At 44.8% G+C, this 26335-nt stretch overlaps 1 protein-coding gene across 4 annotated transcripts; it reads left to right on the top strand.

Moving 5' to 3' along the window:
* Positions 1-316: 316 nt before the first annotated feature.
* Positions 317-26004, top strand: LOC121533703 (uncharacterized protein KIAA1614). Of its 4 annotated transcripts, none has more exons than XM_041839860.1 (10): positions 317-473; positions 8682-9740; positions 10471-10540; positions 11494-11634; positions 14102-15453; positions 19420-19570; positions 21310-21559; positions 21885-22003; positions 23004-23179; positions 23973-26004. In XM_041839860.1, the coding sequence occupies exons 2-10, from the start codon at positions 8729-8731 to the stop codon at positions 24170-24172; spliced, it is 3471 nt and encodes a 1156-aa protein (XP_041695794.1). In that variant the 5' UTR covers positions 317-473; positions 8682-8728; the 3' UTR covers positions 24173-26004. The 4 variants fall into 4 exon arrangements, with proteins under 4 accessions (XP_041695794.1, XP_041695795.1, XP_041695793.1 ...); XM_041839861.2 differs by lacking the exon at positions 317-473 and adding an exon at positions 2606-3015 and having other exon boundaries at positions 23007-23179; XM_041839859.2 differs by lacking the exon at positions 317-473 and adding an exon at positions 2607-2747.
* The last annotated feature ends 331 nt before the right edge of the window (positions 26005-26335 follow it).

The raw sequence follows: 26335 nt of genomic DNA, 5'->3' as shown, positions 1-26335 counted from the left end.
CTGGTAGTAAATAATCCTCCTCCCCTGTACACCCAAACATCTCTGGGAGCAAGGGGTTTGACGTGACATCACCACACATTTGACTCAGTAGAGCTCATTTTGACCCTGTTAGAAATAATCTCTAGTCCATCCATGCCCCTTTCACTCAAACTGGCTGAGACCAATGGGTCCCAGGTTGAAGTGATTGCAACAGCGTGTAGCCAATGGCTGGTGGTCATGGATTCATTTTGCCCTAATCCATTTCAGTTCAGAGGAGATTAACAAACCAAACCAATTGTTGATATGCAGAGAGAGACTGTGTGATGAGAGCGGGGGACAGAAAGGAGTACTGTGAGAAATGTCACATATGAAGATGATTGAGGTACCCCATTCTGTTTAGTGAGACATTGGTGAATTTAGACAGTCATGGAGCCTGAGGATTTGAACCTGGATCTCATCTGGGAAATCAGTGCACTGAAGAAATGCATAAAGAGGTAACTTCTCACTTTTTCACATTGTTAACTAGATGTACAGTATGTTTTGCCTCATCCTTTTTTATAACTAGTGTATGTTTCACTTTAATATATTTGCCTAGCATTTGGCCTAAATTGCTCAGTGAGTATAAACAGTATAGTTGATGATTGTTGGGATCCAGAACACCAGTTGTCATCAATGTATAACGAAAAAGCCTATGATTTGAGAGGTCAGGTTAGGTTTGGAACAATGTAAATCTGTGCTCAGGGTCAATCACGTCTTCAATCTAGGTGAAAAGCTCAGATATCAGAGCATCCTCGACTGTCATACTCCCATAGTCCTTTTAAGGCTGTCAGATGCATACAGTTATGTCTGGCTAGCAAGGCTTTTAATATCATCTCTGCAAGGCACTGCAATTATGCTTTCCTTGAAACCCCCACAATCTGAAAAGCAGTATTTCAACGTTAAAGCTTCACATACTGTCGACTACTTTATCTCTGGCTAAACATCCAACTGGTCTATTGCTCCAGCCCACTGGCAGAAATTAGCTCATAGTCTTGCGTTACTCAGAGAACCCTGTCTACTGAGGAAATACAGGCATAAACGGTTGCTTTTAAAAAGGTACCTAGATAGTCGCCATTACACTACCAGTCTGGTACTCAGACTGACAGTGTGTAAACAAACGCCAGACACAGATGTTGGCTTTATCCCAAGGTGGAGATTCGTCTTTGGGCCATACTTACTTATGAGGCATAGACATTGTCCTGGTCCAATTCATGGTGGTCCTAGATGTGTATGTTACAAATGGGAGTTAGAGCACAATAGAGGTTTTGTTCAAAAGGAGGAAGGGATGGATTTAGCAAATCACATTTCATCTTGGAAAACAGGATCACTTATTTGGGGGGAAGGAGAGGAGAGACATTTTTCATAAGGCTGTGAGTTTGTGATACATTCCTCAGTTTCCGAGCTTGACTTTCTCAGGTCTGGGTATTTGGATCTAGCTTGGCTGACGCGACCCACGTGACCGCACAGCAAGGAAGAGCTAATGAAATATTCGATCAGAAATTGAGTGGACTCATTGATTGGTTCTCTCAAATGTTTTTTTCCCCCTGGGAGGTTGAGAACTCTTGTTGTTTTGATTTGAAAATCCAACAGTTGTAATGGAAGGTGGCAGCACTCTGGGGCTGTGTGTGGATGTGCCTGTGGGTGTTTGAGCAGTGGAGGCTGCTGAGGGGAGGACAGCTCACAATAATGGCTGAAATGGAGTATGATGGCTGGAATGGAGTGAATGGAATGGTATCAAACACATGAAAAAAACATGTTTGATGCCATTCCATCTACTCCAATCCGGCCATTATTATGAGCCGTCCTCCCCTCAGCAGCCTCCACTGTGTTTGAGTGAGAAAGACATGGAGAACAAACCAGTAAAAGCACAGCCCCCTTCATTATCAATGCATTGTGCCGACAACATCAAAACAGCCTTTCCAGACTCTGAAGTCAGGAGGACTTCCAGTTAGGTGTTAGCCAGACTAACTTGGATCTGGCAGTGTATAAAGTTCAATATCTTCCCCAATGTTTCCTATTATTATGGCCCTGTTTCAAAACAGGCCTGGGAGTCCTTGGGGATTCATAAATTCTCCCTGAAAGAAAAATAAACATGAGAACGCAATTCGTAACTATTGAACCTTTTTGCACATTAAAATATTTATTTAAATGTCAAAGTATTCCTTTAATATTTTTTATCTGACAATCAATAACATATGAGGTGGAGGGCAGAGAGTGACGAATCAGCCGAGTCCAAATCGAGAATCAACAAAGCAAATTCTGAGCCAGCTGGAATATGAGCCTGGAGACTAGTGCATTTCCTCTGCTCTCTGCATTTAAGATTCCTTTGCTACCTTTTTTTTTCTTCTCTCTCTCTCTCTCTCTCTCTCTCTCTCTCTCTCTCTCTCTCTCTCTCTCTCTCTCTCTCTCTCTCTCTCTCTCTCTCTCTCTCTCTCTCTCTCTCTCTCTCTCTCTCTCTCTCAAATTCAAGGGTAAAGTTACTAGACTCCACCCACAATTTCAGCCCCTCCACCAATAGAGCTAGCCTTGGGTTGCATTTAAGAACTTCTGTGACCAATCCTCTACCAGCTGCTCAAGACTGTCTCCCCAAGCAACCCTGAGGTTTCCACACATGTGAATCACCTTTTACAGTCAGTTGCTGCCCACTGCCTGCTGTAGATGTTTTCCCAGAGGAAGGAGGACAGAGGAACTGGATACTTGGCAGCAGGGGCTGTTGAGGGGAGGAGAAGGTTGGTGAAACTCCCAGATTTGTGTACTTAAAGGGAGAGTGAGTGCTCAGTGGAGACGAGACCCACACTTGAACTGCCCCAACACAGCTGGAGAGAGACAGAGAGAGAGGGAAGGAAGGGGAAGGTAGTTTCAAAATAGAAGGCGTCGCTGAAATAACAGTGAGAAGGTTTTGGGCTGAGCTTTTGCAGAATTTAGGATGGCATTTGAGAGAGGAGGCCAGAGCAGGCAGAGCTACCTCAGTCTCTGAACACCAATGGAGGGAGAGAGGTAAGACCCCACAACTTTTTCCTCTTCATACTCTCAGGGACAATTCTCTCTATTACCTAAACAAAGGAAGAAACCAACTGTAATTATTTCAATGACAATTGGAACTTCAGCATTCAATGTATTTTATTGATCATGGCATCTGTGGTGTCATCTATTGTCTGAGTTCAAATACAGGCAGGAGAGGCCAACATCTATTACATCCTTTGTGGCCACCATATTTGCATGTGAATTAGAAACCTAGTAGCATTTCAGTAGAGGTGAGGTCGGCAGAGGAAATTCAGATAAATTACCGTAGACTAAAACAGCTCCTTATAGAAGAAACCTAGTCTCGCAGAAGCAATTGGTTTCCTTCTCCCCTTAGTCTCACATGTTGACCTTGTTGCATTACGGTTCAGTGACTGCAGGCATTTCAACACAAGCTCAGTGGTTGTGAAGTGCAATGCTGTGTGGAAGTGTAGCCTATAACCTCTAACATGCTCTCTGCGTCTCCTAGTCACTCCCTGGAATTTGGAGACAGCAGCTGCATTCCTGACTGAATCTGTGATGATTAAAACCCTACGGCGTAGTATCCATTTCATGAAGCGTCTCTGAGTGATGATCTAGGATCAGGTCCCCCCCTATTATTCATTATGATCGAAAGGGAAAAACTGATTCTAGATCAGCACTCATACTCTGAGGTCATTTGTGAATATGGGCTCTGGTCTTTCTTGAGAGGCAGTAGAGAGAGTTGAAGGGGTTTAAGACCGGTCTGACAAGAGACCTTTAATAAGCTATTCTTTAACTACTCTCAACACATTCCCATCAAAGCTGTGTCTGACTTTTGATGGCAGGTCAGGTTCCAGTTATAAAAGTGCATGAGGGCATTAAAAGGTATTATAAATCCATAAAAACACAATAATGTTGAAGTAAAGACCTCTGCCAACTAATATCAATATTTATATTTAGTTTTGCAGAAATTATTTGCCTTCTGTATAGTTTAAAGGGGCAATCAGCAGTTGCTACATCTATTTTTGGACTTATAAATTAATGATATGTAGCCATTGATTCTTAAAGAATATAACTTATAAATGCCTCATGAGCTTAGTTCAACTTTCGTACCCCATCAGAACCCCAAAAATAAGCTTGTTTTACTCCAATAATTGTAAACAAAGTACATGTAAACAAACACTATATAGCCTCGAAACATAGTTGAAACTATCATTTTGATATAATGGATGGTCAGTCTTTGTATCCATAGCTCTGTCTAGGAATTTGAGAGTGGTTACATTTCTCCAGTCCCATCCCTCAGCTTTTTACCGAAACAGAGGCTGGGACAACACTTTGTTATTGTTTCTACTGCTGAATGCCACTTTAAGAAATAATACTACTAATATATTATGGGCATTTTCAGAAATTACAATGCAAAAATTCAAAAAATATATATGCGTAGCACCTTTAAGATATTTTTAGTTTTCTCTCCCTCATGAGGGGGGAGGATAATCAAAGTTCACAGAAGTAACAAGGAAAGGTAGACCAACCGATTTAGTTATAGTGTTTTTATTAATAACAATTTGGTTCATGATTTATTAAGTGATTAAAAGGCGTCATTCCGTTAAATCGGTAACAGAATGACCAAAAAAATCTGTAACAGAATGACTGCAACTGAATTTGCTACAATGGGAATTCATAGTAGTCACAAACCACAGTTGGGTCACCTGCTACTGTCCTCCCTTCCACTGGCTCATAACTGTTTTCTTTCTCTTTCTGTCGCGTGGTGGTCAAAGCAAGTGTGTTTAAACAGTCTGGACAACCCCTCCCTCTCTCTCCCTGTGTCTCTTCTCTCGCTCTCCAGATAATGTCGCTTCTCCTGGCTCTTACTGGCACCTACCCATGAGCCCCCTCTCTTTCCATTTACTGTAACCAGCCCTCTCACCCACTGAGCACCGACCGACACCGGATGTCCATGGATGTTGAAAAGTAGTTGAAATTTGGTCAGTCCAAATCTGAACCAATCATAGACGTCTGTTTCACAAGTTTGGACAGCACCGTATAGTACAGTACAGTAGAGCACAGTACATTAGAGTTAAGTACAGTACAGTACAGTACAGTAGAGCACACTAGAGTAGAGTACAGTATAATTTACTGTATTGTACTGTACTTTACTGTACTAAACTATACTCTTCTGTATGGTTTGTATAACTTTGCAATCAATGGTTTTTGTTCGGCATACTTTTGAAGTGAAAAATCAGTCTCAGCATCATTCTATTACAGTGGAATTGCCTATAACAAATATTTTCCTGGTAGTGTTGTACTGTACTATGTGGTACCCTAGAGTATAGGGTCCTTATGTCAAGCTTCCCCAATTCTTCCTTCTACCTTTCCCTTGATGACTGTCCAAAACTGGTGTCTGTCTGTCTGTCTGTCTGTCTGTCTGTCTGTCTGTCTGTCTGTCTGTCTGTCTGTCTGTCTGTCTGTCTGTCTGTCTGTCTGTCTGTCTGTCTGTCTGTCTGTCTGTCTGTCTGTCTGTCTGTCTGTCTGTCTGTCTGTCTGTCTGTCTGTCTGTCTGTCTGTCTGTCTGTCTGTCTGTCTGTCTGTCTGTCTGTCTGTCTGTCTGTCTGTCTGTCTGTCTGTCTGTCTGTCTGTCTGTCTGTCTGTCTGTCTGTCTGTCTGTCTGTCTGTCTGTCTGTCTGTCTGTCTGTCTGTCTGTCTGTCTGTCTGTCTGTCTGTCTGTCTGTCTGTCTGTCTGTCTGTCTGTCTGTCTGTCTGTCTGTCTGTCTGTCTGTCTGTCTGTCTGTCTGTCTGTCTGTCTGTCTGTCTGTCTGTCTGTCTGTCTGTCTGTCTGTCTGTCTGTCTGTGTGTGTGTGTGTGTGTGTGTGTGTGTGTGTGTGTGTGTGTGTGTGTGTGTGTGTGTGTGTGTGTGTGTGTGTGTGTGTGTGTGTGTGTGTGTGTGTGTGTGTGTGTGTCTCTCTCTCTTATATTAAATGGGTAAATAATAGTGAGTCTGGTTAAGTATGGGGAGGTTTGTGGGTACTTGACAGCTGACAGTTGAGGCCTGTGGGTGGTGTTAACTTTCTTATTAAGCACACACTAATTAAATAAAATAGGCTCTCTGCAAAGCCACTCATGAGGAAGCATTTTACATCTGCGTAAACCTCCTTCGCCTGGTTTCTCAGTCATAGGGGTAATGCAGTGAGCTCCAAAAGTATTTGGACAGTGACAATTTCTGTTTTGGCTCTGTTCTCCAGCACTTTGGAAATGATACAAAAGTATTGGGACAAATTCACTTATATGTGTATTAAAGTAGTATTAAAGCTTGTGACTACAGACTTGTTGGATGCATTTGTTTGTTTTGGTTGTGTTTCAGATTATTTTGTGCCCAATAGAAATGAACGGTAAATAATGTATTGTGTCATTTTGGAGTCACTTTTATTGTAAATAAGAATAGAATATGTTTCTAAACGCTTCTACATTAATGTGGATGCTACCATGATTACGGATAGTCCTGAATGAATCATGAATAATGATGAGTGAGAAAGTTACAGATGCACAAACAAAGAGCAAATGCATCCAACAAGTTTGTATAGTCATAAGCTTGATGTAATCATTGTGTGCTAGGAATATAAACTTTTGACTACTTTAATACACATACTGTATAAGTGAATTTGTCCCAATACTTTTGGTCCCCTAAAATTGGGGGACTATGTACAAAAAGTGCTGTAATTTCCAAACTGTTCACCCGATATGGATGAAAATACCCTCAAATCAAAGCTGACAGTCTGCACTTTAACCTCATAGTAATTGTCTCACAGTATCATTTCACATCCAAAGTGCTGGAGTACAGAGCCAAAACAACAACAAATGTGTCACTGTCCCAATACTTTTGGAGCTCACTGTATATCTTGTCAGGTAACAGGACTGTGTTTTTCTCTCATGTGAGCACACTCTCTCTCGCTGTCAGTGTTTGCAGGCTACCTGCGTCTTGAGAAGCACAGTACTGTTAGGGTTTGTTTGGTGAAGCTGGGTTGTATTTCATGAAGTCACCTTGCTAACATTAATAAACACTCATGTGGACTGAATGCCTATATACACTGAGTGTACAAAACATTATGAACACCTGTACTTTTCATGACATAGACCACGTGTCCAACTCATTCCACGAAGGGCCGAGTGTCTGCGGGTTTTCGTTCCTCCCTTATACTTGATTGATTAATTAAGGGCACTAATTAGTAAGGAACTCCCCTGACCTGTCTAGTGCTGAATTGAAAGGAAAAACCAAAAACCAGCAGACACTGGACCCTCCATGGAATGAGTTTGACACCCCTGACATAGACTGACCAGGTGAATCCAGGTGAAAGCTGTGATCCCTTATTGATGTCACTTGTTAAATCCACTTCAAACAGTGTAGATGAAGGGGAGGAGACAGGTTAAAGAATGATTTTTAAGCCTTGAGACAATTGAGACATGGATTGAGTATGTGTGCTATTCAGAGGGTGAATGGGCAAGACAAAATATTTAAGTGCCTTTGAACGGGGTATGGTAGTAGGTGCCAGGCACACCGGTTTGTGTAAAGAACTGCAACGCTGCTGGGTTTTTCACGCTCAACAGTTTCCCGTGTGTATCAAGAAGGGTCCACCACCCAAAGGACATCCAGCCAACTTGACCCAACTGTGGGAAGCATTGGAGTCAACGTGGGCCAGCATCCCTGTGGAACGCTTTCGAAACCTTGTAGAGCTCATGCCCCGATGAATTGAGGCTGTTCTGAGAGCAACTCAATATTAGGATGGTGTTCTTAATGTTTTGTACATTCAGTGTACGCTTATAGAGAAAGGTAGCTGAATATGGGTATGGTGAGTAGCAAGTCACTTATGGGACAAAAATATTTGACATGCCTCTTAGTCCCTTTTCTATAGATCTATTAGATAAACTAATCTGAGTTGTTATTAAAAGCTAACACAGCAACAAACACTGTATTTATCAGAACCAATGAGGATGAAACGTTCTGTACAAGTGCCTCCAGCCATTGAAGCCCTCATACGGTTGAAAAATCCTGCCTAGTGTTTTATCAAATATTACTGCAGAAAATTATAAAAAATGTAGTGGTTGCAACACAGTTGACCTCTACCCAGTAATAATAGGATTTAGATTTTTGAGGTTTGTTGATGTGTATCTAATTCTGTTTGGCTTTGAGTTAGAGTTAGAGGTCTCCTGTGGATTTGAGGCTGCATAGTAAGTGAGAAAAACAAGCTGTGAATGCCAATAGAGAACACTCCTCGAGTTAAGAGAAAAACATTTGTCAATCTCTTTTGGAAAGGGGTAATGTACAAACGTTTTTCCATAGTTTTCTATAGCTTTGAGTGCTACATAATTGATCTCAATGCGATAAAATACGATATATTACTCTATTTGATTTCTCTTTTCCCAAAACCTTTCCACAGTTTCTGGAATGGTCACAATTCACACTGTTAATGTAGTCTACATGGTAGTTATCCTTTGCTCTGGTCTGTTTGTGACATCCTTAATTGGTTGCTGGAGGACCTCTTTAAAGATGCTAGCTAGCCTTTGTGCCGCCATTGTTTTACCCTTTTGCTCGCTAAAGCAACTGCTATATTCTTAGTCCCTCTTTAAGTGAGCAAAAAAGGAAAATAACACAAATCCCTTGTGTCTCTCTTCTCTTGTCTCCTTCACAGCTCTGATGCTCCCCTGACTGTGTGATGTGGCCACGGAGAAAGTAACCATGGCAGACTCCTTTCTCCCCATGCCCTGTGTGCCACAGAGGGCCAAGCCCCAGACCCTGCAACCTGGCATGGAAGACCAACCCTCCTCCAGCCCCAGCCCGGAGCCTGCCACCTCAACCTCAACCTCTACCCCCACCTCGCCCTCCCCATGCCCCCTCAGCCAGCTCCTGCTCCAGCAGCAGCCCGGGCCCCCGAGCTCGGCTGTGTCGGCCCTGCAGTCCAAGGTCAAGGCCCTGTCTGAGCGCAACAAGGCTGCAGGGAGGGAGGCGTTCAAGGGAGGCATGGATAAGAAGGCCTTTCCTGTGTCCTCTTCCCTATTCGGTCCTGTCCTGGTGAGCTGGGGCTCCAGTAGTAGCGACGACGATGCAGATTCCCAGGGTTCCACTCTCCACCCAGTGGTGCCAGACAGCCTGATGGAGGGGGCGGGGACGGGTGGGTTGGACTTCAGCCTGCTAGCGCTCCCACGTGGGCTGGGCGAGGGCTCCAGCCTGGAGAACCTGTCTGACGTTAGCACCAACGCTAGTCCCCTGGAGGATAATGTTAGCGCCGCTAATGCGTCTAAACCCTGGGTCCCTCCCAAGGGGTTCTGGAAGGCCACCAGGCCTGAAACGCTACTGCTGAACGGAGACACGCCTCCGGCCCCAGACAGACCTTTGGCCGGGGCCCCTGGGGGCCAGCAAAGGAAAGCCAGGGGCCACGGCGGGGTGGGCAGGGAGCTGCTACGCCGTGACAGCCTGGAGGGTCTGAGGCGGTGTATGGGCGAGCTGGGGCCCGAGGGGCCAATGGGGGGCTTGTGGAGGGCTGACAGCCTGGAGAGTCTGTGCAGCAGTGGGAGTGCCATTTCTCTAGCAGAGAGAGTGGAGATGAATCGGGGCATCCTCAAGCAGATGCTGAACAAGAGCCAGGGACCAGAGCCAGGGAGCCTCAGCCCTGTGCTCTCTGGAGCCTCGGCCCTCTGCTCTCTGGAGAGAGAGCAGAGGGCCGAGGAGGTGACCCAGTGCAATGGGAGAGGTACAGTAAAGAGCTAAAGATACTGTACCTGCATTCACCACCATTCGCCACCCACTAGACCTAAAACCATGGATTATTTTAGCGAATGTGTGTGCGGTGGCACAGCTCGGGGTTGAGGTGATAACAGTAGTAAAATCACAGTGAGTAGACCCCTTAATCCTCAGTGATGTAAAGGGATTTACCTGAGACGGACCTGATCTATTAGAGTAGAGAGTACATTTCCCCAACACTCAGTTCACATTCAACACATAGGAATGAATGTGAAGTAGGTAGCTCATGGTCAAAGTGTGTGACGAGCTGAACGTCAACATAATGTGATAAAGTAAAAAAATGACAACAGAAAGTAGAGATAAAACATATTGAGAGGAAAAGGTGGGAGAGAGGGAGGGAGGTAATAGGCTATTTCTGACTGTTGACCAGATGTTTAATTAATGTAATACCTGTCTAATTGCAACTGTCTCACAAACAGAAGTTGTCTTCCGCCTGTGGGTTGCTCTGTCCCGCACTCTTATGGCCTCAAATATCCCCAATGCTAAATGAATCATGCTTTGTATTGACAAAGGGAAATGTAAACAAATAGTTTAACTTAATACGGTTCTTCCATATTTCTTGATAATTATTTTGTTGTTGTTGTAATTTCCAGAGAAATAAGGAAATCAACGCATTTCAATACTGGAGGGAAATTCTACTTAAGTCTGCCTGGTTACAGTGTCTATTTGTGTCCCTATAGGTTTCATTGCCCTGAATGACAGTGACTGGGATTCAGGCATCTCCCTCCAAGACAGCGAGCACAGCCAAAGGTACAGTAGAACCTCCTGTAGAGCCACTGGGTATGCAGCCTTTTGCTCCAGCCCTGCTCTAAAACACCTGATTATTGTGTTAGAGTAAGGCTGGAGCAAAACATGCACACCCAGCGGCTCTCCAGTGGCCAAGGGAGGGTTTACCACTTATGCCTTTACACTATAGCTTAAATATGAATGTATCATAAACAAATGTAATTTGGGTACCCAAACCCCCAACCTAAATACTTTCACTCTGATACATCTAGAATATACAGCAGATGTTTTCACGACACTACCAACACCTATGACTCTACTGCTTTGCTCTTGTATCTCTCCATGTTAGAGCCCCAAGCTGCAATGAGTGACATGGACACAGTGTTTATAACAGCTGTTACTAAAAGCCCCACCCTCATCACCAAAGACGATTATGATTATATCTTTCACTTCTCTGTCCCCAATCACAGTCTCAACGTAAGAGAAAGGCGTTTCGGTGAAGCACCTAGTATTTGAAACACACTCATTCATTTGTTCTCCCATTGAGTGCCTGTTAAGCAGGTGTTGTGGTGAAACTGAATGGGCAGCTGTGTGGTTAAAGCTCTGAGCACTGTGTGTAATTGTGTTTTTGGTGTTGGGGAAATGTTCACAAGTCTGTAACCCCATTCACACATAGATATACAGGCAACGGGACTGCTTCAGTCACTCATTCCTACATTCACCAATACACACACATAAACACAAGCACAGGCAAACAAGATAAAAGCTTATGGAAAGATACACTCACACACACACAAAAGCTCATTGACACACACACACCCCTTGTCAGCCTAATTAGTAGTGACTGCCTGCTCGGCCTAATCCCCCACTCTATGAGCGTCTCTCCCGCACAGGCGCTGACGTGTGCCTCCCTACCATCTCTCCCCCTCCCCCTAACCCCCCTGCCTGTGTGTGTGACGTGTGTGTGCGGCCGACAGGGCCTTTGTGTCCAGCGAGGACCTGCCGCTGAGTCCACGCCATGAGCAGGCCAAGCGGCTCCTGGAGAGAGCCCGCATGAAGGCCCGGTCCTATCCACTCAAGGCCGACCACACCATCCTACCCGTCCAGAGGGACAACCCGTAAGTCTGCTGCTCCGCAAGTGGGTGTGTTTATGTGTGTGTGGGTTTGAGGGTCGTCGGTGTGTGTGTGTCTGTTTACCAGCCGAGCTTAGCTGTAGCAGCCACCTGTAGCATCATAACCAACCAAACGAGACCAAACAAGAAATGTTTTTTCCTCATCTTTTCACTATTTTCTCTCTATTTTCTTCCCTTCTGTTTCGTGGGGCCCAGCAGGGCCTGTAAATCTCTGTAGGCTTTTGTGCCGGAGTGACCGTACGGCTGTTTTGTGTTTGGCTGGTTAAAGTGTGCTGCGGCTCTCTCGCGGTCTGTTTACTGACAGTGTTCAGAATAGCTAGCTACAACAGTGGTCTCTTGTTGTGCTCGTTTCACTGTAATGATATGACACATATTGGATTTACTGCTTTAAATGTAGCATTGCTCATGCATTTTCTATTTACAGTGCCCTCTATTCATTTTTAAATGGCGATATTTCACATATCTATTATGGGTCACACTTTACAGTAAGTTAAAAAGATTCTACAGTATGTAGTACAATGTATGTAATATTTACATTTAACTAACTAGTAACTACACAATAACTATACAGTATGTAGCTGCAGTTTCCATGTACAGCTGAGTAAATAGTTATAGCAAAAGTAGTTATAGGGCATGTGTATGTCCTTAGCCAACTTAATGTAAAGCGTTGGCCTATATCTCAAATAGTATTATTCAGGAAAACTATAGTAGTAATTATGGTGGTGTTACAGTTCTAATAGTGGTAGCAATAGTAGTTGTAGTGGTTGTGGTAAACATCAATATGTAAATACACACTTTTCTATTGCTCTAATTACAAGGCTTTTTAATTAAGTGTACAATAATAATAATAATAATGGTTTAGGGCAGGCGTGGGCAGATTCAGCCGTGGGCTGATTTTTTTGGTTGCTGAGAAGATGGTCGGGGATCCGGAACATAGTTATAAATAATTTGTATACTGCAAATTGACCGCATGAAGCCCAAACATATATAGTATTTGACAAAAACATAATCATTTCAAGCCTTGATTACATTGGGATACGATCACTTACAGTATGCCCCTCTATTTATGCATGGGAACAGATTGGTAACAGATTTCCTAAATTCAAATCATTTTCAGTTGATTTGCTGGTGATTTTACAGTATTTTATGTCCAACAAAATTTGGCCCATGGGCCACCTATTGGGGAACCCTGGTTTAGGGCATTGGGTTATTTTGGTTGCTATGACAGGGGCTCTCTCTCTCGCGCTCTCTCTCTATTTCCACAATATGCGTTACGCAATCCAGCTGGAATTATACACCTCCCCAATCTCAATCCTAATATCATGGTCCGAGAGCAGTGATTACTGATTACCTCAGCACATTCACTCTGACCAAGGCAGGATGTTCCTTCATACAGCTGTCAATCACCAGACATCGTCAACATTCGCTCCAGATTAGAATGATTGGATGGGACATTTTGGATACTGACCAATCACTAGGTGATATGACAGAAATGATGTAATAATGGCCCCTCAATGACAACCAACTATTATCAAAATCCTTCCAAATGAAAGCGATATGGATTGACGTGATTGAGGTGACATGAGTTGTCTTGTTTATTCATTGGATAAGAACAATTACTTTTGTATTTTCTGTGTTGGGTCTGATTTAATTTGGAAATATCTCTGGTTTGGAGGGAGCTTCCTAGTTGTGATTTGACGCTTGATAAGACTGATTCCCCCTAATGCTTCGCTACACATCTTCCAGCTGTTACCCTCAGCCCCCTCACACTCCCACATGCACGCACACACCCACAAACACACACACACACACACACCAACCACACAATCCCAGGGGTAAAAAAGTACATACAAGGAAAGCACAGTACAATACTCCCCTCTTCTCTAGGGAGCTAGCTTAGCCAGCCATGCAGTATTGTGTTCCCCACCATCCAACAGTGTGGGCTCACAACTGTCTCTCACCCATTTCTTACAGTTTCAGTTCAGTCAATCAGTCAATCACTTTATTTCCATGGACATTTTTACAAATGCCTTTCTCATTTACATTTATAGATGAAGTTGTAGCGTGCATAAATAAACTCTCTCTTGGATATGACTCAAGATAGCTGTCCATTATTGTGGTAGTAGAGGCTAGATGATTGGATACAGACAGAGAGGACGTCCATACTGGGGATGACCTTCCCCTTATCGAGAGTTGAGCATGTTGGGAATGTAGCGGCTGGGACAGACAGGGGCCAGAACATAGATAAGAATCCCACAGGCATCCAACCAATCCCCTGTGTTAGGAGGAAAAATGCTGAACGTTTCTTTATGGGGTTTCCGTCTTTTTTCTGGTTAGGGTTTGTGTGTGTGTTTGTGTGTGTGTTACCTTATATACATGGTCATGGGTGCCCGTGTGTGTTTGTGTGTCCCTCTGGATGTGTGTGTTCTGACGTGTGTGCATCCATCCATAGGGAGCAGCTGTCCACGGCTGGAGCTTCCTTGCACCGGGCTCCGCTGGCGGGGAAGGGCGGCCAGTCGGTGTCGTCAGCAACGGTTCCTGCGGTTACCTCGTTGTCGGGGAACCTCAGTGACTCCTCCAGCAGCGACTCGGCCTGTGGCCCCCGCCGACGTCCTGGCCAATCACCGACGCGGGTCCGCTTCGAGGACGAATCGGAGAAAGACGCGGAGGTGCGCTACTTGGAGAGGCTCCGTCAGAGGAGGAGGGCGGGTGAGAGGGCCCAGGGTCTGCTTATATCCAAGCCCAACCTCTCTTCCTATGTCAACGGGCGGAGGGACACTGATCCAGGAACTGGAATAGTGATCGAGCGAGGGCACAAGAAGGCCCACAGGGCACAGGAGGGCCACTTAAACGGTGGCAGCCATTTCAAATCCGTGGTGGCACACGAGGAGGCGCTTAACAGGCAGTGCAACTCGTGCGGGACGTTCCTGGAAGGAGGGGTCCAGAACCCGAACCTCCATCCAAACTTTTCACCCCTGAACCTGAACCTCCATCCGAACCCTTCACCCCCAGTAGGGCAGAGCCATCCGGTGAACAGAGAGGGGGAGGAGAAGGTGCTGATGCCTTGCTGGGTGGCTCCCAGCAAGCCCAGCCGGACAGTTCGTACCGAGCTGATCAAGGAGACATACATTGGTAAGGTAACCCCTGGCGATGTGGCAGATAGCGAAGGGACGGGCCACGGCTCGGCGGGAGAGACGGACAGCAGCAGTGGCGGTGGAGGTGGTGGGAGTGTTCGAGTGTCAACAATGAAGGTGAAGAGGAGGAGTAGGAGAGGTGAGCTTTTGGGCACCAATGGCCAAGGAGCACCCATCAAGGTGCCACCAACTCCACCAGCACCCAGGCCCAATGGTATTGTGGTGCCGCCCAACCCGTACCCCATTGAGCAACCAGTATCAAAGATGGTGGGTTTGCCCACTCACTCCCCTGCACCCCCAGATGATCCCACAAACAGTCCCCCGTGCATCAAGAGCTCCCCCTTTCCCCCTTCCCCAACGCCCATCAAATCAGCTCTGAAATCAGGACCCAAGAGCCGGCCCAATGGCCAGCGAATGGTCAAACTCATGCCTTCACCACAGTACCGCCTTTTGCCCCAGAACTCCCTGGAGGACCAAGGGAGAGGGGCTGCGCCCAGCCCCCAGAACGAGCACTCTGTCGGGGGGAACTTCGTGGAGTATGGTTCCTCTTTGGGGCTGACTTCCAGCACCGACACGATGATGCCCTGTATCAGGCCTGCTTCCCTGCTGAAGACCTCCCCATTGCTAGCTAGGACAGCAGTAGAGAAGATGGGGGACCCTGCAGCACCAGGTCAGCTTCAAATACACACACACACACACACACACACACAGATGCACACACACACACACACACAACACACACACACACACACCTAACACTAATTCTACCCTTAACCCTAAATCCCCTTGAAATAGCATTTAACCTTGTGGGGACTAACAAAATGTTTTTTTCTTTACTATTCTTGTGGGGACTTCTGGTCCCCACAAGTATAGTTAAACACGTCCACTGCAATGTACAAACACACACACACACACACACACACACACACACACACACTGTAAGACACTATAAAGTAGAGAGCCCTACACTCCCACACATTTACATTTACATTTGAGTCATTTAGCAGACGCTCTTATCCAGAGCAACTTACAGTTAGTGAGTGCATACATTTTTTATACTGGCCCCCCGTGGGAATCGAAACCACAACCCTGGCGTTGCAAGCGCCATGCTCTACCAACTGAGCTACAGGAGGCCCTAGTGTGTTTCTAGACCGGAAACCTGGGGCCCAGGTCCCACACACACACACACACACACACACCCTAACTTGTGTGCTGTGGGACCTGGGCCCCAGGTTTCCAGTCTAGAAACACACTTTCCACTGTGATCAGAGGTATTGCAATTTAACCAAAGTGCGGCCCCATAGAGAAGTTCAATAAAAAAATTCCTCATATTACATTTTAGTCATCACCTTTGTGCACAAAACACCCATTGAATTATTACATTTTTTATTTGATTTATTTTCCACCACTCACATTCGAAGATATTAACATTTTATGTTCATGCTCTGATGCCATGAGTCCAGCTGGCCAGGGGAAGTGCTGGTTGGTTTATTTAGCTGTCCACGTGCATGGCACGCTCTGGCAGAGTTCCCGGAGCATGTTCGCGCGATACTACTGAGTGCTAGTGCACAGGCGTAGTAATCCCAGTAAAACCAGATATAGAAAGATGGCAGCAACCACGAAACAGCGTATGCGAACTTGAGTAGATTACGTTGAAAACAATGGGCGTCCATCTTGGACGCTGTCTCTAGTTAAATTACAAATAATAATATTTATTGCATTTAGCAGACGCCTTTATATCAAGCAATTTACAGTCATGCGTGCATACATTTTACGTATGGGTGGTCCCGGGAATCGAACCAACAACTCTGGCGGTGCAAGCACCACGCTCTACCAACTGAGTCATACAGGCATAGTTCATATATACCTCAGTGTGCGGATTGGTGAGAAAGACATCAAGTGTTCTACTTTTCACAGCTCATGTGAATGGCAGAAGTCAAAGGTGACAGCATAATCTACATATCAATGGGTGGCGATGGTAAATGCCTTGTCGAGAGCAAAGGAGGTGAATTCCAATGCAGTGGATTTATTCACTACTATCAGACAACCTTTAAGAACAGGATAAAAATGGGATCCACGAGTTCATCTTACCCTGGGGAAGTAGATAAAGGGCCTCATTGCCAAAATCCCAAAGTATCCCTTTAAAGGTGATGCCTTAAAAATAAAGATGAGATGTTATGTTACATTTTAGTCATTTAGCAGACGCTCTTATCCAGAGCGACTTACAGTTAGTGAATACATCTTTTTTTTATACTGGCCCCCCGTGGGAATCGAACCCACAACCCTGGCGTTGCAAACGCCATGCTCTATCAACTGAGCTACATCCCTGCCGGCCATTCCCTCCCCTACCCTGGACGACGCTGGGCCAATTGTGCGCTGCCCATCAGTCTTCCGGTCGCGGCCGGCTGCGACAGAGCCTGGATTTGAACCAGGATCTCTAGTGGCACAGTTAGCACTGCGATGCAGTGCCTTAGACCACTGCGCCACTCAGGAGACGAGTGAGTTACAAACAGAGTTAGGTGGACTACCTGAATTGTAACTGAATACTAACACTGGACTCATTGACTAAAATAGTCTATACAGTATTTAGTGCGGGCATCTCACAGAGGAAAAATATACTTAAAAAAATATACAATTTAATATGTTTTCAGTCTTACTCTAGTTCCCTAGTGACCATTGGCAAATGCACGGCTTCATGGGTAATTAAGTCCATGCTGCTTGTGTCAGTGAGGTGTCAGCTCTTGGGCTGTGAAGGGGTGTGTGTGTGTGCGTCCATACGTGTGTGTGGGTTTCCATACGTGCATCTGTGCGTGTGTACATATGCCTCTGTGTGTGTGTGTGTGCATTTGCTTGTGTGAGTGCATGCATGCGTGTGTATCTATGTGCGTGTGTGTTTGTGTGCTTAACCCAGGTCCCAGCAGGGATTTTGCAGTCAGCACATACACACATCCCCCAGCCCTGTAATCCCACCGAGGCCTGTTCGCCCCGTTTCCACCAGCTGGATGATTGGATATGTGAAGCATCTGATTGTTCCCACTGTGGTCTCTGTCTCTCTCTCTCTCTCCCTGTCTCTGTCTATTTCTCTGTTTATGTCTCTCTCTTTGTCTCTGTATCTCTCTGACGCTTTCTCCCCTCTTGTCTCTCATTCTCTCTGTCTCTATGCATGAGAAATACTCAACATTCCCCCTAAAATATATGTAGCTAGAAATTCACGTTTCACAAACAATATTCTACAAAAATGTATCATACCACATGCAAATGTCTCAGTCTAACAAGGCTCTAACTCAGGGGTGTCAAACTCATTTTGACCCATGGGCCGCATTCGGTCTTCCTCGAGGTCCGGAGGGCTGCACTTAAAATTCGTTATATTTCCTCGCCGTCAAAATCTGCTAAAAATAGTCCTCTATCCATCGCTTTTGGAATTTCCGATGCTCCCTGACTGTCAGCTTTCGTTTCGATGACTGTAAGCAAATGACAGAGTGAAAAGACTATAAATGTACCCTGAGTATACCAAACATTAGGAACACCCTCCCTTTTGCCCTCAGAACAGCCTCAACTCGTCAGGGCATGGACTACAAGGTGTCGAAAGCATTCCACAAGGATGCTGGCCCATGTTTTTTTTTTTTTTTACCTTTATTTAACTAGGCAAGTCAGTTAAGAACACATTCTTATTTACAATGATGGCCTACCCTGGCCAAACCTGGACGACACTAGGCCTATGGGACTCCCAATCACGGCTGGATTGATATGCAGCCTGGAATCAAACCAGGGTCTGTAGTGATGCCTCTAGCACTGAGATGCAGTGACTTAGAGCGCTGCGCCACTTCAATGCTTCCCACATTTTTGTCAAGTTGGCTGGATGTCCTTTGGGTGCTGGACCATTCTTGATACACAAGGGAAACTTTTAAGCGTGAAAAACCCAGCAGCGTTGCAGTTCTTGACACAAACCGGTGCACCTGGCACCTACTACCATACCCCGTTCAAAGGCACTTAAATATTTTGCATTGTCCATTCACCCTCTGAATGGCACACATACACAATCCATGTCTCAATTGTCTCATGGCTATAAAATAAATCCTTCTTTAACCTGTCTCCTCCCCTTCATCTATACTGATTGAAGTGGATTTAACAAGTGACATCAATAAGGGATCATAGCTTTCACCTGGATTCAGTCTGTCATGGAAAGAGCAGGTGTTCTTAATGTTTTGTATACTCATTGTAGGTCCATTACCATTTCTACACAGTTTCAATTTGACTTTGTCATTTCAATGTTGATTAAGATTGTTTTCCCCTGAAAAAAAGTATACATGAATTGTTTTTACTCAAACCACCTGCTAGACGTATGTTTGACATCCCTGCTCTAACTCATTCTTGCTTTTCATCAAAAACAAGATGAAAGTTACAGATTCTTCACCTTGTATACCACAGCAGGTTGGTGGCAACTTAATTGGGGAGAATGGGCTTGTGGTAATGGCTGGAGCGGAATTAATGGAATGGTATCAAGTACATCAAACACATGGTTTCCATGTGTCTGATGTCATTCCATTTGCGCCGTTCCAGCCATTATTATGAGCCGTTCTCCCCTCAGCAGCCTCCACTGTTGTAAACATCCCTCTCTCTTTCCTCTCTCCTCTAGAAGTGGAGCAGCATCATCCAGGGATGGGAGAGCTCTGTCTGGAAGGAACCAGCATCATTACCCCGCCCCCGTACCGCTCTGAGGGTGACGTACGGGTCAGGGGACCAATGAGAGCAGAGCATCAAAGGGAGGATAGCCCTAGTCCAACTCAGTGAGTAGTGGTACCTCTCTCCACCACACTCTTATGCTTAATTCTAAACTGACCCGAAGCCTGTATGATTAGGTTCTTCATGTAGATCGTAAAGGATTACCTTGCCCTCTGATAGGCTTTGGTGGAATCCTTTGAGCATTATTTCTTACATCTTTAGTTATTTCAGATCAAGGTTAAATCGAAAGTTAGGAGCTGGGCTAGAACAAGTCTCGCAGCTGAGTCACTAATATCACTGTTTGTATATGGCAGAATTTGGCATGAAAGCACTTCAGGCCTGCTCATCACTGTACCTTGATTAGTTGAATTACTGTTGGAGTGTTAGGCTGGAACAAAGCACACTCTTCAGAGTTGCCAACACCTGCCCTAGGTGGAGGTTTGACCCAAAATGAACATCTGTCCCCCTCCCTAATACCTTTCCGTGAGAGATGTTGAAGGAAGCTAGATTTAGATTCCCATGTTATGTTCTATCATCTCATTTGGAGCTCTGCCTGCCTGCCCGCCTGCCTGCCAGCCTTAGCCCATAGCCATTATTGGTCTTCCACAGACTGTGTTAGCGTTTTTATAGAAACTAGGTCAAACAAGGTGGTTTTTAGAGTGGTGGTGCAGACATAAATAGAGCAGTGCCTCAGTTGAAGCATTTTTAACTCAACACTGACCTCTTCTGACCAAATAGTAGTAAGTGAATGGATACACATTGCTCAATAAGGGCTCCTGTGTCAGAGGTGTTAGAATGAGTTATTTCCATTTTCATGAATGATTTGAATTGGACAGAATTTCTAAAAGGTTTTTCCAATCAAATTAAATTAAGTATTTATATTGGAAATGTATAATGGAAATGAACCAAGCTTTGACCTGACCAGAGTGGTTTCATGATGTCCAGGCTGCACCTTTTTTTGTTTACGGAGTGGCTGCGGGTGTGAATTTTCTGGAACCCTCTTGCCAATAGCTAAAGGGCCGAAGGTTCTGCGCATGTGTGAGATTCTCTACTTTACCCACAGTCTCTGCTTTACTCGTTCGGCTGCCCAGAGAACAGGCTACAGTATTTTGGCGAATTTAGGTGATGAATGGAGAATGGTGCTCGTTTAATAAAGCTAGATCAAAGCTGAATCATTGTCTGCGAGATCACATAATGACAGTATTCTACATAACGGAACCGAATATAATAGCATAGTATAACATTACTGTAAAACAAAAAACACCACCTAATTTCTTATGAGATTTTAGGATGATTGTGCGAATGGTCACGTTTTTCTCTCGTGCGGCCACAATTTATCAGCGTGTGCCACTTGGCAAAATATGAATTGTATTTATTTAAACAAAACACTGGTATGCTACAGTATGTTAACACCCTCTGCCTAAAATGCACTCACTGTACATAATTCAAAACAACACTGTACATAACTAAGAAGATCTAAATGCATATTCCCATGAAACTGATTGAGATCAAATGGTTGGCATGCAGATGCTGCATTGACATTTCACCGGTAAAAGTTGAAGAATTCACTGTGCGAATTGAGAATTGGCTTTCACGATTGCCAGTGAGAAATGTGAAGTGAGGGTGACCACAAAAATGTATGCGTAAAGTAGAGGTAAATAAATGGGAATGGGATATGGATCTTTAGCTCTAGGGAAGAGGGTTCCAGGGGGGCGTGGCGGAACGGGGTGGTTACCTTCGGATCCATAGCATCTGCCTTTTGTTTATTGTGGTGTTGCTCATGTCTCTCTCTCTCTCTTCTCAGGAGGGTAAGGGCAGAGACAGAGCAGCGGGAAGGCAGGTCCAAGCTCTCTCTGCATCGTTTCTTCTCCGCCATCGGCCTAAATGGAGTTGGGAAGCTGCTTAAAGGGCGCTCCAGTAGCATGGAGCAGCTTAGCCTCCAGCCCCGTGGCGTCCCCCCAGCCTCTCCTGGCCCCACCTCCACCCCCGGCACTCCCAAGTGCCCAGACCCCAGCCAGCTGAGGAAAGCCCCCTCGCTCCAATCCCTACGCATGGTGAGAGAAGACCTTCCTTTGTCATGTCAAACTTATCTTTTGAATTATAGGGAATTCTATGGATTTTAACCTTGCTTGTAGTCTGAGAGAGTGCCACTTTATGTCTGTCAAACTCTATGTTTAGTCTATAAGGATATTGAGAGTTCAGTTGATTGGAACATGATGAATAGAAAAGTGTGTAATAGAAATATAACTGTACATGATTTCACACATAACTATGCTATAAAGTGTATATTTGGTAACCTTACGCTTTTAAAAAGAATCAAAATGCACCAATATTGTGGAAGCTGACAGGGTTACTGTCATGTTCATTTCTCACCACCAGGGGTCATCCTTTATGCAGCTGAGGAAATCGTCATCAGTCCAGAATTTACAGTCGTCAAAGAAGAGAGATCGCTCCAGTGCATACACACCTGGAGACCAACCCGGCAGCCCTGCTCTCAGGTACAACATAAACAGACATGCACACACACAACATTAGAACTATGGCATCAGCAATATAAAAATAGGCAACTGTTGCAGTAATGTCAGGTCATCTAACATCCAACTATCTGTCACGGTTTAAAGCTTGCACATTGATCTTTGGTAAAGTTGCACCTCATGTCATAATATTATGAATGAAGTCAACGTCGATCCTTCCTGATAGGAGATTACAATGCTGGCATGTGCTCTCAAGGCTCCATTGATATCATATCTCTAGTATGCATGGACGGCTGCCGTGTGTGTTGAGCAACCGAATAGTTTCCATTTACTGGGTCTGAGGGGATGTCCGGACTGGAGAGATAAAAATAGAGTGAATGTGGTGGTGCTGCCAAAAAAAGACATGGAATCCAGAAGACGATCGCAACATCACATCATGATGGACTTGGAAAGGTGGCTGGGAGCAGTGGTGAAATTGAACACGGACTGTTTGGGTGATGTTGATGACACTGCCTGTGTGTGTGTGTGTGTGTGTGTGTGTGTGTGTGCGCATGTCTGTCAAGCGTGTGTGTCTGTGTGTGTACGTCTACATGAGTGTGCCAGCAGCTGATACACTAGAGACCAGAGACGAGGACATTCCAGCCTCAGCCTTGTGCTTAAATAGCCTTCCTCGAGAGGCAGTCAGAAACCTGATAGGCTAGGAACATGACAAAGCCGTGCTATATATGGACCGCGCTACGTGGCTTTCTGGGAAGGGGGCTTGGGGAGGGGGTTCTGCCATAGAGACCTTAATGTAGGGAGCAGACCATCTCCATTCCCCCCTCCCCATGCAATGACTTCATTATTTACATTATCTATGGGAGCATAGATTGTAATGTGCATTCTCCAAACACTGCATGGCTGCATCTGAGCCTGTGTCAAAGATTTAAATGTTTGCATTTTGTGGTATGGAATTCATATTTCTTCCATGCTACAAATGGTGCCCCATATGTGTCACCTCAATGCTGCTGTCCTGTCTCTCCAGTAGGGGATTTCAGAGGGCTCTGAGTGTGGAGGATGTGGGCTGCCCTAGCGGGGTGCGCTCGGTGGGGAGGGTGGCCCAAGCCTTCCCTGACGGTACCCTCCTGCTGGAACTTAGCAGACCCCCCAACGGACCATTCGGCTTCCTCATCTCCCGGGGCAAAGGACGACCAGACTCGGGTACATAAGAACAGGAGAGCCTGGATCTGCCTAGCCTGCCCTCAGACCTGTTTGTGCTGTTACCAACTCCTATAGTCATTGTCTCGCCATTGGTCTGGACCAGGCTAGGCTATGAACAGAAACAGATTTGGTACCAGGCTAGGATTTGCCCTGTTGTTTTGGTTGTCTTTTCTAATGTGGTGTTCTGTAATGATGTACTGTTTATTAGAATGTCCCCCTTCTGTGTGCTTGAGGTGTGTGTGTTTCGTCATGTTCTTACTTCTCTCCTGTAATGCAGTTGGATGTGTGTTTAGTATTGTATTCCTTTCCTGTGTGTGTGTTTAGTAATGTATGTGCCATGTAGGTGTGTGTGTGTTAGGTAATGTTTTCCTCTCCTGTGTCCTAAGGCTGTGTTTTATATTAGTAATGTGTGTGTGCTCCTCCCCTATGTCCTACAAGTGTAAATGTGTGTAACCAGTAAGGTGTATGTGTTGGTAGTGATACTCCTCTCCTGTGGCGGCAGGCAGCTTAGTGGTTAAGAGCGTTGTGCCAGTAACCGAAAGGTCGCTGGTTCTAATCCCCGAGCCAACTAGGTGAAAAATCTGTCGATGTGCCCTTGAGCAAGGCACTTAACCCTAATTGCTCCTGTAAGTCGCTCTGGATAAGAGCGTCTGCTAAATGACGTAAATGTAAATGTAATGGTATCAGTAGAATGCCCCTGTAATATTGCCTGTCGGTGTGTTTTAAAGAAGGTGTGCATGTGTGTGCCCTTACCAGTAACATGCTCCTGTACTTTGTCCTGTCTGTCCTGTAGGTGTGTACGTGGAGGAGATGGGCGACAGCAGCACAGAAAAGCTGTACGCGGGGCTGCTGGGAGTGGGAGACGAGCTGCTAGAGGTGAACGGTGAGAAGGTGTCTGGCCTCAGTTTGGACCTGGTGACATGTCTAATGACCCAGGACAACATAGCCTCCATCCGCGTGCTCCGACACAGGAGACTCCCCCCTCCTCGCTAGGCAACCTGAGGACCGCCGGTTACAGTGGAGACGCCAGGGTTGCGTCATGGCAACCACAGACGCCATGGCAACCATCGATGCCACAGCAACCACAAACCCCATGGAAACCTGGGGTGTTGGGGGTATGACAGAGGGACAGTGTGTGTGATCGGCTTTATGACTGTGGCTATTTCTATGCCCGCTTGCTTTGACAGTAGTAATAATGTCCACTCTCAAAATAGAGCGGTATTCTTCTGAAGACACGTCATGATGTTTGACACGATTGGCTCACCTTTCTATATGGTTCACATGGAGTTGCTATACGAGCAGTAGCGGTCTCATATTTTCTCATGTCCTGTTATGCTCTTTGGCGTCAGGTGCTCCTTACTTGACCTCTTTTTAAAACACAGCAGTACAAACATTTTTTTTATCATTACAGGTAATGCACAAAGCTTTCAAGCAGCTCACACATCAATAATACAGTCTGGTAGGAGATTATCTGTTAAATACCTCATAAAAATCTCCTCCAGTAGTATTCCATGCATCTTTATGCAATTAAATCATATATTTGTATTGTGGTTATTGGTTTAGTCAGAAACCAGACCTGGATTTGTGTGGGTTAGCAAGAGGAGACATGAAGCATCTCAAAAGTGATACCATTGAAACAAACCTAACAGTTGGCAGTCTCTTCGAGTCAAAGATGCTAATTCTAACCGAAAAAGAAGACAGAGTTTTTCTGTCTTGGACTAGTAATAAACATAGTCTTGGATATGAACTGAAGCACTATGGGGATGAAGTACTCTGGATAGCATAGAGTAGATTAAGTGTTACAGGAAATGAAGGAGTCGATGTCTTGAGTTCTGAAGTCTGATTAAGAATAAGTATAATTTCTCTATAGTCTTTTCCAATGGTGTGTCCTGTTTACTGCAATAGCTACAAGGAACTAGCCCAGGTGCCAGTCTAGTTGTGCTTTAACCAGCTTGTCTTTGACAATGTTTGTGTTGTTGAATGCAGAAAAAGTCAGGCACCCAGGCTAAAAAGGTAAGACTTACTCCAAAGAATGGGATGAGAATAAGGTGTCACAACTAACTACATTTTGTCAATTGTCACAGTAATAACGAACTTGAAAATGACAGCGTTTCAAAACCCAACACGCATAGCCTCAAACCCTTCCATTTTGTTTGTCTGTCTTCCTCAGTCCTAGTGGCTCAACAACACTATATCCATGCCATCTTGATTGTACCGAAGGATCCTCCACTTTCCTCTCTGCTTGTGTCCGTTTGCCAAACAAAGTAGAATCAATATTTGTTTACATTTTACCATATAAATGTGCAGTACCCAAATAGGATTAAGTTCCCCTATCAATCAGAAAGGTACTCACGGTTGTGACTGAAAAACATCCCCTTTTATCAGTAGCCTGGTCCCAGATCTGTTTATACTGTCACACCTGATCTGGGACCAGGCTATCTTATCATCAGTCCTTAATTAGGTCATTCCTGGTTGGTTTACAGACACCCTGATGTTGTCAGTCTGGGTTCTGAATTTAGGATTTGTCTGTCAACGGACAAAGTCCTTTCCAATGCTGCTGATTGTTTTTTGTTAATGTCATTTACAAGAATGCATTGAACACAAAGCAATAACTGCCAAAGTGTTAGGTTGATTGTCTAAAGGAAGACATTGTAAAAGCATAAGGTCAAACCATTGGGTTGATGATAAGAAGTCAGACAGACCCATTCATTTCAACAGCCAATGGTTCTACAGATCATTACATGCGTGTGACTGTGACGATAGGAAAGTATCGACATTTGAAGAGTCATTCCACATCATTCATCAGTATTAAAGTGTGCAAAGAACAGAGACTTTTCACTGTCATTCAATATATGTATTTTCTTATTTATTTATATCTATGGTCCAAATAAAAGAATGTGTACTACCCATGTTCTTTCACGCCTTGAATCAGAACATACAATTGCTTCTCATTTAATATTGCCCTATCCATTATTCAAATTTCATACAATCTGATATATCAGATCGACGCAAATTATATCAGTTTCAGTTCAAGAACAAGCAGCATCTTCACAGCATCTACAAACCTCATGACTGCATAGATTTCTCAATGGAGTCGTCTTTCACCGCTTGAGTCAATGGCCTCTTTGCCTTTTAGAAAGAGAGATGAAAGAGGGA

Source organism: Coregonus clupeaformis, chromosome 20 (assembly GCF_020615455.1).
Source record: "Coregonus clupeaformis isolate EN_2021a chromosome 20, ASM2061545v1, whole genome shotgun sequence".
In the NCBI taxonomy this organism is placed as follows: Eukaryota; Metazoa; Chordata; class Actinopteri; order Salmoniformes; family Salmonidae; genus Coregonus; species Coregonus clupeaformis.
The sequence above is the reverse complement of the archived record's forward strand: the minus strand, read 5'-3'. Positions and strand labels throughout refer to the sequence as shown.